We start from the raw sequence: 15,246 nt of genomic DNA on the forward strand, positions 1-15,246 counted from the left end.
GAGTAGTGGATGGTGGGTGAATGGAGTAGTGGATGGTGGGTGAATGGAGTATTGGATGGTCTACATGGATGGTGGGTGGATGGAGTAGTGGATGGTGGGTGGATGGAGTAGTGGATGGTGGGTGAATGGAGTAGTGGATGGTGGGTGGATGGAGTAGTGGATGGTGGGTGGATGGAGTAGTGGATGGTCTACATGGATGGTGGGTGGATGGAGTAGTGGATGGTGGGTGGATGGAGTTGTGGATGGTGGGTGGATGGAGTAGTGGGTGATTAGTGGGTGGAGTAGTGGATGGTGGGTGGATGGAGTAGTGGATGGTGGGTGGACGGAGTAGTGGATGGTGGGTGGGTGGATGGTGGGTGGATGGAGTAGTGGATGGTCTACATGGATGGTGGGTGGATGGAGTAGTGGATGGTGGGTGGATGGAGTAGTGGATGGTGGGTGAATGGAGTAGTGGATGGTGGGTGGATGGAGTAGTGGATGGTGGGTGGATGGAGTAGTGGATGGTCTACATGGATGGTGGGTGGATGGAGTAGTGGATGGTGGGTGGATGGAGTTGTGGATGGTGGGTGGATGGAGTAGTGGGTGATTAGTGGGTGGAGTAGTGGATGGTGGGTGGATGGAGTAGTGGATGGTGGGTGGATGGAGTAGTGGATAGTGGGTGGATGGAGTAGTGGATGGTGGGTGGAAGGAGTAGTGGATAGTGGGTGGATGGAGTAGTGGATGATGGGTGTATGGAGTAGTGGATGGTCTACATGGATGGTGGGTGGATGGAGTAGTGGATGGTGGGTGGATGGAGTAGTGGATGGTGGGTTGGTGGAGTAGTGGATGGTGGGTGGATGGAGTAGTGGATAGTGGGTGGATGGAGTAGTGGATGATGGGTGTATGGAGTAGTGGATGGTCTACATGGATGGTGGGTGGATGGAGTAGTGGATGGTGGGTGGATGGAGTAGTGGATGGTGGGTGGATGGTGGGTGGATGGAGTAGTGGATGGTGGGTGGATGGAGTAGTGGATGGTGGGTGGATGGAGTAGTGGATAGTGGGTGGATGGAGTAGTGGATGATGGGTGTATGGAGTAGTGGATGGTCTACATGGATGGTGGGTGGATGGAGTAGTGGATGGTGGGTGGATGGAGTAGTGGATGGTGGGTGGGTGGATGGTGGGTGGATGGAGTAGTGGATGGTGGGTGGATGTCACAAAGTCCCAACAAGCTACAAAATCAGCGAGGAGGGGGCGGGGTCATGTTTTGGGGCGGGGTCATGTTTTGGGGCGGAGTCATGGAGATAGAGGGGTAGCTCTTTTAGGGTCCTCAGAAAAGTATAATGAAAAACACTTTTCTCCAAAACAGCAACTTTACAGGAGAGAAAAAAAACCTTGTCAACTTTTAATGGAAGTCAATGTAAAAAGAGTTTATTTCAGGTCATTTTGAAGAGTTTCTATTGGTCCGTTCATCAAGAAATTTTGGCACAGTGTAAGAGACAGTTTGATTGTTCAAATTATGTAGTAAACTAAAAATCAACAAAAATGGATTAAAGTGTTTTTTTTATAGGACAGCGACGATAGAGTTTCTGACTGACCACTTTCTTCCATTGTACAAAAAGAAGAACCGAGCCTTCCGGAGCAAAATCATCTTCAATGACAATGCATGAGACTGTCTGTCTGCTCATGACTGCAAAAAAAAGAACTCACAAGTTCAACACATGCAAGAATTGTGAAGGTGATTTTAAAGAAGGGTTTCTATGGTAACATGTAGCTTGGCCTGTTAGGATGTTCTTGATTTAAATATGTCTTAATTATTTCAGTGAATGTGAAATCCTTTTAACCCTCCTGTCGTGTTCACCTCCTGCCCCTTACTTTAGTGTTCCCGGTCAAATTTTAACATAGTCATAGTTCCTTTATTCATCTCCCAAGGAGAAATTTTTCTTGGATTGAGGGCATACTGCACTACAACACAAAACAGACAATCAGGTGACCAAAACCATATCATTACAATACATTAAGGATTTAAAGTGCATTACATTACATACTTTTACACAACCCCACAGTTCCTTTACAACTGAATACAGTCAGACGTCCTTATTATTTAGAATCTTAATTGAGTTGTTTTTTAGGTAGATAGAATCACTTCCGCTGGAGGTTAGAAGCCTTTCCAGTTTTCTCTGGATGGAGTCCTCAGTTCAAATCTTAGTTTAGCTTGTGGAGGGTGGACGGTGTGGTATCTCCATTATTATATCGCACGTGTTCTGGCAGGGTGGTGCCGAGGTTAATATGGGCGGGGCTTTGCTGATGTTCAGACTTCAATATTAACCCAGCTCCACACAACCGACTTTCAACGTTGAAATGTGGTTGAAATATGATTAGGTAATGTATGCTGTTGTTTCAACTTTGAGACAACATTAAATCAACATTTAACGTTTAATGGTTGTGCTAACGTTGAAAGAAAAGAAACCCCAAAGATAATAGGAGGGTTAAGCACCATCCAGATCAGGGGTAAAAAAGAAAATTGTGTTTTAGACTAGTATCTCTCCAGCCCAGAGGATTGTTGAACCCAATTGCAGAACAGTTGATCTCAAAGCAGATAAACCCAAGTAGAAATAAATAAATAAATAAATAAACACACCGCTCCTCACGGGGGATCCAACCCGTGTCGTCAGGGTCGCGCTCCAATACACTACCGCTGCCCCAACTAGTGAATTGGGACATGACCGGGAAAAAACGCCCTTATAAGTAGATAGAGAGCCCAAGAACAGGCGGAAAAACGAGACACAGGGGAGGGATGTAAACAAAAGCTCTCCAGTGAAGTTTTTAATTATTTTATTTGTTTCATTATCGTTTATTATAGTTCATTATAAACAACCTCACGGACCAGATAATAATTCCTATTGCCGACCCCTAAACTAGATAATAAAATAGATAATAATAAATAAATAGATAATAATTTTTTTACTGTATGTATTTCCAAACAGTGCATATCCGAACCTAGACCTCACTCACAGAATCAATACATGAATTCAGCAATTTTGCAATCAAGAAAAGAAAAAATATATATGCTACGATTTTAAAAAATCATATATTTTTTAATTTTCCAAAAAATTCAAATTCACATAATTCAAAAAGACCAACGTTTTTAACACTCAACTAGAATTTCATGCTTCATGGACCAATAGAAATGCTTCAAAAGGACTTTGGATAAAATAATTTTACACTGACATCTATTAAAGTATTTTTATTATGTACGTTTAGATCCCTCACAGAAATAATGACATCCTTAATAAATATAAGTCACGCGAAAATGAACAAATGATTAAAAGTATGAAATGTTGATTATACAGTGGTCAATAAGAGGTGATTAATAAAATAATAGTAAATCAGTAATAAATCTGCTTTGCACAAAACTGTGTGATCTGGGTTCATTATTTTTTATTATAAACGGTAAAATCATTGTATTTGATATGAAAAGATTACTGTGTTTTGTTCATGTAGTTTTTCAGATCAATTGCATGGTCTAAAGTGCCAGTCAAAAGTTTGGGCACACCTTTTTCATTTTTATTTTTTTTCTACATAGTAAATGAATAGAGAAGTGATCTATCAGATTATGAAGGAACACATAATGAATCATGTAGTAACTTAAAAGCAAACTACAATACTCTGTGAAGAAGCTTTTAGATGCTCTTATCTTTTTGATTTCGATATCTCTTATATTTAGATGCTTGTGGTTTCTGGGTCTGGTAACTCCGATGAACTCATCCTGTACAACTGGTCCTGATGAGTGCCAGTTCCATTTTCATAATGTTTTTGATGGTCTTTTTTTTGCAACTGCACTTGAGGATACTTTTTAAAGTTCTTGAAATTCCTTCTTTTTGAGTGATTGACCTTCATTTTTTTCTTAAAGTCATTTTTTCTTTACTTGGTTGAGTAGTTGTTGCTTCTCATAACCTGGATTCGAACATTACTCAAATAGAGCTATTCATATAAAGCCTGAATTCCAGTTGATTGAGAAAATGGTGTTCAAAACTGATCATCTGAACAAGAGGAGCTACTTTGAAGAAAGTAAAATATAAAACGTATAAAATATAACTCCATACATCTTTCTTAAAAGTTTGAATGAGTTTAGTATTAATCTACAGTACAGAACATTTTAATATAATGAAAAAAACAATAAAATAAACAATTAATACATCAGATGAAACATCAGAAAAAACATCACAGAACATTTTGTGACATCACAGAACATTCCATGACGTCACAGAACATTCCATGACATCACAGAACATTCCGTTATCCTGATGAGAGCCAGTTTCATCATCATAAAGTTTTTGATGGATTCGAACATTATTCAAATATTCACTATTCACTGTATACCTGTAACTCTACCTCTTCACTACTTTACTTTAACTGATGCTCTCAAACACTTTATTAAGAGACAAGAAATTCAAGTAATTAACTCTTGATGAGTTCAGCACAGCTGTTAACTGAAAGCCTGAATTCCAGGTGACTCTACCTCATAAAACCGACTGAGAAAACCCAGCAGAGATGTTCAAAACTCATCATCTAAACAAGAGGAGATACTTTGAATAATGTAAAATATTTTAAACAACATTTCTGATATAGTGTAGCTGTAAATGGACGCTCTTGTCTCTGCTCTTGTCAGTGTCTCAATATTTTTCTCCATATAGTACAAACATAAAGGGGGACCGACTCCACACTGATGACTATGGGTTTAGAATGGGATGTCATTTAAAAAATACGCTACTTTTTTGGAATCTATATGTGTCTCAATACAAATTAATATTTTGTCCATATAGTGCAGCTAATCCGAGACAGTTTTACTGTTTTACTGAGTTAATATTGACACTGCTGTTTTATTGCTGTTTAGTCTTCAGACCAGAAGTTTTTACCAAAATAAATACATACAGTCCAGTTCAGTGTTAAACTCTTGAACTCATGTTAGAGCAGATGTTCAGCGCTATTATTATATATTATACATTGTGTACTTTTGGTGGTGCCTAATTCAGAATACACACAGATTAAGCCCTCACCCATCAGCACACACACATTACAGCAGCGTTTCATAACTATATCCTATTTTCTCATCATAAATATCCCCCGTTTTCACTGTTTAAAATGATATATAAAGCTCTGTGATCTTCAGACGAGGCTCTTCAGTGGAAGTGATCACGTCTCCCAGAGCTTCTGCAGCTCCACTGAGAAAAAAGGTGAGTCTCAGAATTATTCATATATATATTAATATTTTATCATTAATATAATGCAGTTTTTGAGTCGCAGCATAGTTGCAACATAATGTTTTTTTGCCTTGTCTGTAGTGCTGCAGGGCTAAGTTGAATAGTTTATTTATATTAATAAATAATACAATTTACACTAAATAAAGTTTAGTTTTTTGTAAGGCCATTTGGGCTACCCACAAATCTGCCACTAGACTTATTAATAAGATTTTGTTTAATAAATTAAATTGCTGTTATTTTAAGACACTTTCAATATTTTATGCCATTGATATAATGAAGAAACATAATATAATATATATAATATATATAATATTGTTTGCACATTTATTTTGTTAACACACTAACTACTTCTAACCCCATTTCCTTCTTCCCCTCCTTCACTTCTCTATCCCTTTATTTCCCTTTGACCTCCTTTAAGCCCTATCTAAAAATGGGTTATCTAAATTCCTATTAATTTTGTACTTCAATATTGTAAGTCGCTTTGGACAAAAGCGTCTGCCAAATGTAATGTAATGTAATGTAATGTAATGTAATGTAATTTTAAAGAACGGTGAGCTGTAATTATTTGAAATATTGAATTATTGGAATTGGAGAATAAAAATGCTTAAACATTCTTAATAATAAACCATATATAATACAAAACCAGAGTCACTAAAATTATAATAAATTATAAAATAAATCATAATTTTCTAGCTAAATTAACTCGATGGGCAATATCAATGTCAGCTAAACTGTTTGAGATTATGTCCAAATATTAAATGATAATATTTCTTACCTTAACATTGTGTATATATTTTTATATATTTTTTAGAAAAATGTATCGTCAGATATTGTACCTGTTTGGAATCATTACAGTGACTGGTTTCACTGAAGCCACTCCCATAAAAGGTAAATATACATCAATAAAAATACTCTACATAATGCACAATACTAACACTTACAGTACAGCAGTGTGTTTTAAGAAGATATATTTCCCCCCCCTGCAGATTTCTTTAGTTTTTGCATTTTTATGATATGTACATTTTTTAGATTAACAAACACATTTTAATATCAGACAAATATGACCTGAGTAAATATAAAAATCTTGTTTTAAATGATAATTTCATATATTAAGGAAAAAAATATATATCCAAACCAGTGGACCTGTGTGAAAAAGTATTTTCCCCCTAAATCTAATAACTTGGTTTAGCCACACTTGACGGCAACAACTGTAATCAATCTTTAATGATAACTGATGTCGAGTCTTTCTCATCTCTGTGGAGGAATTTAGTTCCACTCTTCTTTACAGAATTGTTTTATTTCAGACAAATTGGAGGATTTTCCAGCATAAACGTCCTGTTTATGATCATCCACAGCATCCTCTCACATTATATTGGATTGTCCCTTAATACATGAAATTATCATTTAGAAAAAATTTAAAATTTAAGTACGATACAAAAGCAAAAGAACTAGGCTGGCAAAACCTAATCACCGTCTCCTCGCAGTGACGGCTAGTAACAAGGACTTCGGAACTTGGCCAACGGTGATGGTCTTTGATGACAGGCGGAACAACACGCCAGTATTTATTATTACGTATTTATTGAATATGCCTTCCAGAAATTTCAACCGACAAGCTAGGACGTTCCCCCGAGGCGACACGAACTGCCCCTGCCCAAGCGACGTGAGAAATGGACAAGGGCTACCCGTCAACAGTCGCGACGGGTTAAAGAAGCTAGTCTACCTACGACTTGGAACAATCAATCGGACCTTTGGCTGGACGCAGTCGAGAATTGGCTTAAGTACTCAAGAAATAGAACATCCACTGCCTGCAAGAATACAAATCAAGTCAAGTCAAGTCAAGTAGTTTTATTGTCAATGCTGCATATGTACAGGACATACATAGAATTGAAATTACGTTACTCTCCTTCCCAATTTTACAGCAAGTACAGATAATGGATAATAAAGAAAAAGGGGAGACACTATGTGTACAATACAGCAGCAGGGACACAGACATACATGAGACAGAACAAGGTGCAGTAGTGGTGGGGGTGAAATAGATATATAAATAGAAATAAAAAGAAATAAATATATAATCTAAATCTAAATGAGTGGGAGACACTATATGTACAATACAACAAAAACACAATAGACATTTGTGAGACAGAAGATAATAGTGCAATATTAATGGTGATTAAGATCAAGTGACAATATAAATAGAACCCGTATAACAGTAGTGCAATGTTGCATCTAGCTTAAGGCTGGTAAAGTTCTTAAAGTTCCCAGTTCTTGGGGAATTAAAGTGTGTATGACAGTGCAGCGTAACAGTAGTGCAGGTATTGGGTGTGTAGTGCAGGTCCTTTTACAAAAGTTACAGTACTGTGTGTGTTCTAGTGCAGAGTTTCAGTACTGTGTTGGTGGGAGGATGTGGGGTCAGGATGATGAGAGTGTGTGTGCTGTGGGCAGGATTGGGATGGGGGGTAGAGCAGGAAGAGAGTTCAGCATCCTCACAGCCTGATGGATGGGGCTGTCTCGCAGTCTGCTGGTCCTAGACCCGAGACTCCGCAGTCTTCTCCCTGATGGCAGCAGGCTGAAGAAGCTGTGTAGTGGGTGGGAGGGATCTCCTGCCAGACGGAGGGCTTTCCGCGTGAGGCGGGAGCTGTACAGGTCCTGAAGGGAGGGGAGAGAGGTGCCAACGATCTTCTCAGCTGCTCTCACGATGCGCTGGAGGGTCCTGCGGCAGGATGCTGTGCAGGCCCCGTACCACACGGTGAAACAGCTGGTCAGGATGCTCTCGATGGCCCCTCTGTAGAAAGTGGTCATGATGGGGGTGGGGGCTCCAGCTCTTCTCAGCTTGCGGAGAAAGTAGAGACGCTGGTTTGCCTTCCTGGCCAGTGATGCAAATGAACCGGAAGCAAAGCGACAGAGATTGGCGAAGGATATAGCCGCTTCTATTACAGGGAGGAAAGCCACCAGAACCACAGGCTGGCTGCAGCAACGGGAAAAAGATGACTTCTGGGAGAAGCTGGACAAGGTCATTCAGACCTTCGCCCCGGACGAACATATCCTGATTGGAGGAGATCTCAACGGTCATGTGGGAGCGGACGTGGTCTTGGCATGTGGAACAATGACGGCCAGCGCATCCTGGACATTGCGGAGACGCACAACTTGGCCGTGTCCAACACGTTCTTCAAAAAGAGGCCCTCGCACCTTGCCACTTGCCACTGCGACTACTGGATGGTCCAGCGGCAAGACCTGAAGATGGTGATGGACACCAAAGTGATCCCGCATGATTCTGTGGCTCCCCAGCATCCAAGTTGAAAGAACCCAAACGTCGGACAGGACCGAAAGGAGCAGCTGGCAACCGCGCTTCACACGCAGGCGGTAAATGTGGACAAACCCGTGGAGGACAAGTGGACAGAGATGGTCAAATCCGTGCAAAAAAAGGCTTAGAGCATCGTCGGCTCGATGAAACCGGAAAAAAGCACATCGTCAAACAAGTGTGGTGGTGGAATGAGGAGGTTCAGGCAGCAATAAAAGCAAAGAAGCTGGCTTTCAAGATGTGGTGGCAATTGCGGATCCCTGACGACTACACCTAATACCAATCCCTGAAATCGGCAGCGAAGAGGACGGTAGCTGCTGCATAAAGCTGGCACTACCTGGCCCTGTACGACCAGCTTGAGACCACCGAGGGGGCTAACAACATCTACCGCCTTGCCAAAGCCCACCATCGAGCGAAACAAGATGTCGACATGAACCAACTGTGTAGATCAAGGAAGTTGATGGACAGATCCTGAGAGATCCCAAAAACATCCTGCAGTGCTGTTTGAACTACTTTGCTGGAATCAGCACCGAAGAATTCCTGCACCCACCCATCCCACCTGCAGACCCAGTCCCTGGATGCTTTTTTGGGTTCTTTTGGGACCTGTCGCACCAATCACCATCACGGAAGTTTGAAATGTCCTAAAGAAAATTAAGAGCAGAAAAAACACTGGACCAGACAATATCACAGTCGAAGCATTGAAGCTGATGGGTGACCGCGAGGTCACTTATTTTGAGGTGATGTTCAACTAGATCACAGCCAAGGACACCCCTCCCCAGGCCTGGACAACGAGAATCACGGTGCCCATTTGGAAGGCCAAGGGGGACGCCACCGAGTGCACCAGCTATCGACCAATACGACTGCTCTGCCACGCCATAAAGATCTTTGAATGCGTCCTGGACAATCGAATACGCCCACTGGTGACAATCATGTCGAATCAATGCGGCACCGTCAAGGGCTGCAACACTGCCAATGCCATCAATGGCGCCAGTTTGTTGATGGAAAAGCACCGGGAAAAGAACAAGACCCTCCCAGATGCCAGAGCTCATGTCAACGCAGCGTGGATGAAGTGGCACCAGGTGAGACGACAAGAGAATGGCAATCTACCTCAAGGCAAAGGTGTACAAGACGGTCATATGTCAGTCTTACTTTTGGTGGCACTGTATGGATCGGACAACAGAGAAGCATGAGCAAGCCCTTCACACCTAGGAGATGAAGATGAAGCTGAGATGATGAGATGATGCTGAGTTGGCCACTGGGACTCACGTGAGTCAACCGAGTCATAAACGAAGACATCAGAAAACGGGTCCATGTGGACCGCAGGGGGGTCACAAAAGTAGAGAAGTCCCAGAATACTTCTCAAATCCAGCTCTCTTGATCAGATTTCTTAATCAGATTTTAGACCCTACTCTTATTTAAGAGTACTTAAATACTCAGATGTTTGCAGTAGTTTTAGATTATGAGCAGATGTTTCAACTGAGCTTTACTTGTACCATTTATTAACTACACTATTCTATTTTTTCCAGGGCAAAATCTGGCTCTCCGTGGAAAAGCCACTCAGTCAGACTTAGTCGAATACCCTTATACAGGACATGGTCACGCCTACAACGCTATAGATGGAAATACAGATCCAAACTACTACCATGGGTCGTGTTCCTCGACTGACTGGCAGCAGAACCCTTGGTGGAGGGTCGACCTGCTGGACGAGTACACGATAACCTCCATCGTCATCACTAATCGAGGAGACAGCTGTTCAGAGCTCATCAATGGAGCTGAGGTTCATGTAGGAAACTCTTTAATCAACAACGGAAACAGCAACCTACGGTAAGAAAGGCCTAAAAAATGTCTACTGCAATGAATAACCTTGTATTTCAATTTTTACTGTTTTTACTTTTACTTTTCTTTTCTTTTTTCCAGGGTTGGGGTAATCACTTCCATTCCCCCAGGAAGATCCCACACATTCACCTGGGACAAAGGAGTCTCAGGACGTTACGTCAACGTGATCATACCTGGAAATAAACGAATGCTCATACTGTGCGAGGTTGAAGTATATGGGTATCCCACTCCACATGGTGAGGAAGAAAAAGGAACTCCAGCCTTTTACATAAGACCCAACCAGCTCTACAGCCTCAAAATTTACATCAGGGGTGGGGAATTAGGTTTGGCTGCTGGCCAGATATTTTCCAAGCCATTACGTGGTGGGCCACAAAATTTATTTTTTTTGTAAAGTGTAGTGTATTTGGATGGAGCGCTACAGACTAGCAGCTCTCCAGCACAGAGGGATGTTGAACCCAATTGTAGAACAGTTGAATTTTAAGCAGGTAAACCCAAGAAGAAAGGAAAAATAAATAAATAAACACAAACCAGTGCCTAATTTGCCTGAATCAATTGTTTAGATGCATGCCAATTGCTACAGACAATCTTATTACCATGGTGGAGTCAGAAACCGAGTCAGATATTCAGAAACTTGGTAAATTTCTTATGTAGTTTAGGTAATTTGTAAAGTTGTGTTTCAACTGCAGACCAGTTGTATTTGTTTCACATATCAGTTGTGTTAAAAGAACATTATAAGAATGTTTTGCAAACTTTTTGAAAACGTTTCTAGAAGGTTAGCCTGAAAATAAAAATTACAGGAATGTCCTGATGTCAGTATCTAACCCTTGGTGTTCTTCTTTGACCCCCGCACTTCCTTCACTCTGGATCTGATAAGGTCGTTGGCTGTCATGAAATCAGATTTGAGCATCCAGACCAAAGGCCGTATTTTAAGGATGTGTAGGCAAGTCGTCAACCGTGCACCAATTAGCTTGATTTAGGGCGTGCCAGTGTGTCTTTGCTATTGTAACGATAGGAAAAGTACACACTGTGCAGCTCGAAATGCACAAAATGCAGGTACTTTTGTGTGTTCGCTTTGGGTATAGTGGGTATAGTAAACCAATCAGTGTGTCTCTTGCTCATCATTCTCTTTAAGAGTCAGGTGAGCTCCCTGGACGAGGAAACTGAGCTGCTGGTTGACGCTGTGAAGGAGTTCCAGCAGCTCATTTACGGGAACAGCAATGTTATTTTATTTACTATTCTGACTGTTGACATCCGTCTAGGTTGTATATAATGTGTTTTTTAAATTAACTGTACTTTTCTTCTCATTTTCTGTGCAGGACAGAATGCGGCAGTGCAGGGAACAGCTACGCAGTCCAGCCTTTATGGATATTTCCTTGCATCTGGTGCCATTGATGGAAACCGAAATGGACCGGGCTCCTGCTCATTCACTAACTATGACCTCAGCCCCTGGTGGAGAGTCGACCTTCTGAAACGACACAAGGTTTTCTCCGTCAGCGTCACCAACTCTCAGGACGTCTACGCTTCAAGACTGAAAGGAGCTGAAATCAGAATCGGAGACAATCTAGAGGACAATGGAAACAACAACCCGAGGTTAACTGCCTTTAATTGGACTTTGCTTAGATATAAAATGCTTGATGTAATGATCATTTCAGAATTCAAATTCAATACATATCCAAATTTCCAAAATTAGAAGAAGGCAAAATGGACAGCAGCAGTGATAAAGGAGTTCAGTGCTGGGATAGTGGGGTTAGAATATTTGGATCTATGTCTCTATTTAAACTTAATTATAAGCCTCAGTGACCACAGGAGGGCGCTTTTGCAGTGTCAAAAAAAATGGAAACAAGGATTTGAGGATTCAAAGAGATTTACTTGTCATTCGCATCACATGTGGTACATGAGGTGGAACGAAATTGTGATCTTACGATCCAGTTTGCAGCCAGGAGCAGTTGTTAAAATAGATAAATATAGATAAAATAGGGTAACAAAATAAAGGTACACAAGAAAAATAGAATATACAAAATAGATAAAGATAAATACACAAAAAATAAATAGAGAGAGTAGGCAGGTAGAAGCAGCATGAAGTCCAGAGTGCAAGTTTTGCTTTAGCAGCATGATAATGTGAATTAAGACTGAGACAGAAACTGTAACCGGGGTAACGGGTCGTACCGGTGTTCTGCCAAACTCAGCACCCCGCCAGGAAAAGCACCCCTTCTCGGGAGCGAGCACGTACGTCTTCGTGGCCTTAACTTTTTTAAGAAAATGGAAATACCCAAGATGCTGTTCTAAGCTATGCTGACTTCTAAGAAATAATGAAAAATAGTGATGTCACCTGCAGCCTCTCTCTCGAGTGGGTGCTTTTCCTGGCAGGGGTGCTGAATTCAGCTGAAGATCTGCACCGCCGCCGTGAAAAGCACCCACTCTCGGGAGCGTGTACTTCTTGCTTTAAATTTACTTAGAAATACACTCCGGAGAGAGGGCGCATGAAATGATACGGCACAGGCTGAGTAAACGATTGGATCTCCAGTGGAAAATCGACTTACAATTGACCTCACCTTGATTTGTTGCTTGTTGCTAAGTTGCATTATGCATAAGAAATGACTGGTCATCACTCGACGCTCATTGTTTTATACCCTACTTCAGTTTGTCTAATTGATTATCTGATTATCAGATTATTAGACTATCAGATCAATAACAGTAGCCTCCCTGTCCTGGTTCCTGTCTCTGTAGGTGTGGTGTGATCGAGTCCACTGGTTCTCCAACTGTGACCTTCCAGTGTAACGGGATGGAGGGACGCTACGTGAACGTGGTGATTTCCGGACGGAGGGAGTATCTCACGCTGTGTGAGGTGGAGGTGTATGGAGTTCCTCTGATCTGATTAAACTCTTCATCCTCCGTCAGCTGGAAGCCACGATTGCTCTTTAACTGGATGCAATAAAATTAAATGAAATGTCATCGTTGATCAACTGATCTTTATTCGGAATGGATTGTAAACGCAGAAGACAAAATTTTAATAATACCTACATTTTAATACTGATATAAATCTATGATTATTGATAATAATCACTAAAAGTGTATTGGTATGCAGTAAAATAAATTAATTTATGAGAATAAGCACATAAGGGTTTGTTCATTGTTCATTACATCTGGGTTCTATTACAATTACCTGAAGAAAAAGTTTTATATTCTATTTTTAGTCATATTGAGGTGATTCCTCTAACGTTAGGCTTTACCTTCAAACCAGAAGACTACTAAACCAGAACCAGCTAAATGTGTGTGAGAATAGAACTGCTGAGGTAAATGTAAGCTTAGAAAAAGCACTGTTGAGGTAACTGTATGATTAGAATAGAACTGCTGAGGTAAATGTATAATTAGAATAGCACTGCTGAGGTAAATGTATAATTAGAATAGCACTGCTGAGGTAAATGTATAATTAGAATAGCACTGCTGGGGTAAATGTATGATTAGAACAGCACTCCTGGGGGGAATTTATTAGCAGAGCAGCACAGCTGATGTATGATTATAACAGTATGAATAGACTGGCACTGCTAAGGTACATTTATAAATGGAATAGCACTGCTGAGGTAAATGTATTATTAGAGCAGCAGGGCTGAGGTAAATTTATAATTAGAGACGCACGGCTTAGGTATTTATGATTAAAATAGCACTACTGAGGTAAATGTATGATCAGAATAGCACTGTTGAGGTAAATTTATGATTAGAATAGAACTGCTGAGGTAAATGTATGATTTGAATAGCACTGCTGAGGTAAATGTATGATTAGAATAGCAGTGCTGAGGTAAATGTATGATTAAAATAGCACTACTGAGGTAAATGTATGATCAGAATAGCACTGTTGAGGTAAATTTATGATTAGAATAGAACTGCTGAGGTAAATATATGATTAGAATAGCAGTGCTGAGGTAAATGTATGATTTGAATAGCACTGCTGAGGTAAATGTTTAAATATTACGTTATCTATAGCTCACAATATAAAGTTAATAAAGACATAAAAACACTGATGTCTTGAAACACTCTCTATAGCATTAATGATGTAAGTTTCAAATTATATTGCTGTAGGAATGAAGATAATTTAGACTATGTAATTTTTTTATTAATTATTAATGTATTATAATGTGTAAATAACGTGTTTTAAATCAGTGAAAATCAAATATCTTCATTTTAGGCAAATCCTGGGTACTTCTGGCACCAGGGCTTTTATTATGAAAGTCAAATTTCATCCTGTCGCCTGTTCCTGTGCGTTTAGCCTATCAGAGGTCTTTATGGGCGGGTCTAAAGTGCGCGTGCAGGCAGAGAATCTCTACAGAAAAGAATACCCACTCGATAAAGTGTTCTGGGTCAGGCCTATTTAAACACCAGGGGGCGCTCCAGAGGCCCCCTTGGAGCAAGCGAGTAAAACTATAGTTTTTAAATATATATATATATTTTTAAAAGCTAATTTCCTCAACACAGAACAATATGAAATGTTTTAGCACTGCCATCTTACCTTTTCCTCTTATATTGTAGCTATAAAAATACAGTCCTAATGCTGTGGATGGCTGTAAAAAATATCACGATATTTAAGGATGTAGGGATTATTTTTAACAATAAAGATATTTTTGGCGATATAGCTAACCACTGACATTTTTTAAAAAAAATCCCAAGAACAAACTACTGCAACAAGATAAACGCCCCAAAAAGTGTTCTGGAGAAAAACCCAAAGTAAATTGCCCAACTTTAACTTCTAGTTCTGTTTTAGCCTCATAGACTTTTTTTTACTTTTTTTTAATAAACATGTTATAAATTAATTTTAAGAATGAACTCCTGCAGCATGATGCATATTAAAGTATTATTTAACGTAATTATATCAGTTTC

At 40.2% G+C, this 15,246-nt stretch overlaps 1 protein-coding gene across 1 annotated transcript; it reads left to right on the top strand.

Moving 5' to 3' along the window:
* Nucleotides 1-5,155: 5,155 nt before the first annotated feature.
* On the top strand, nt 5,156-13,428 carry LOC111188594 (fucolectin-1-like). Its single transcript, XM_049469339.1, has 6 exons — nt 5,156-5,212; nt 6,050-6,128; nt 10,065-10,362; nt 10,456-10,610; nt 11,691-11,964; nt 13,102-13,428. Exons 2-6 carry the CDS (start codon nt 6,056-6,058, stop codon nt 13,247-13,249), a joined length of 948 nt encoding a protein of 315 aa, XP_049325296.1. The 5' UTR covers nt 5,156-5,212; nt 6,050-6,055; the 3' UTR covers nt 13,250-13,428.
* Nucleotides 13,429-15,246: the final 1,818 nt, after the last annotated feature.

The sequence above is a fragment of the Astyanax mexicanus genome, chromosome 1 (assembly GCF_023375975.1).
Source record: "Astyanax mexicanus isolate ESR-SI-001 chromosome 1, AstMex3_surface, whole genome shotgun sequence".
Lineage (NCBI taxonomy): Eukaryota > Metazoa > Chordata > Actinopteri > Characiformes > Acestrorhamphidae > Astyanax > Astyanax mexicanus.

What these genes read in the sequence shown, in the direction of transcription:
- LOC111188594 (XM_049469339.1), top strand. Translation starts at nt 6,056, where the DNA reads ATGTATCGTCAGATATTGTACCTGTTTGGAATCATTACAGTGACTGGT. An exon ending in TGAAGCCACTCCCATAAAAG is followed by an intron (nt 6,129 to 10,064) that starts GTAAATATACAT and finishes TATTTTTTCCAG; the next exon opens with GGCAAAATCTGGCTCTCCGT. An exon ending in AACGGAAACAGCAACCTACG is followed by an intron (nt 10,363 to 10,455) that starts GTAAGAAAGGCC and finishes TCTTTTTTCCAG; the next exon opens with GGTTGGGGTAATCACTTCCA.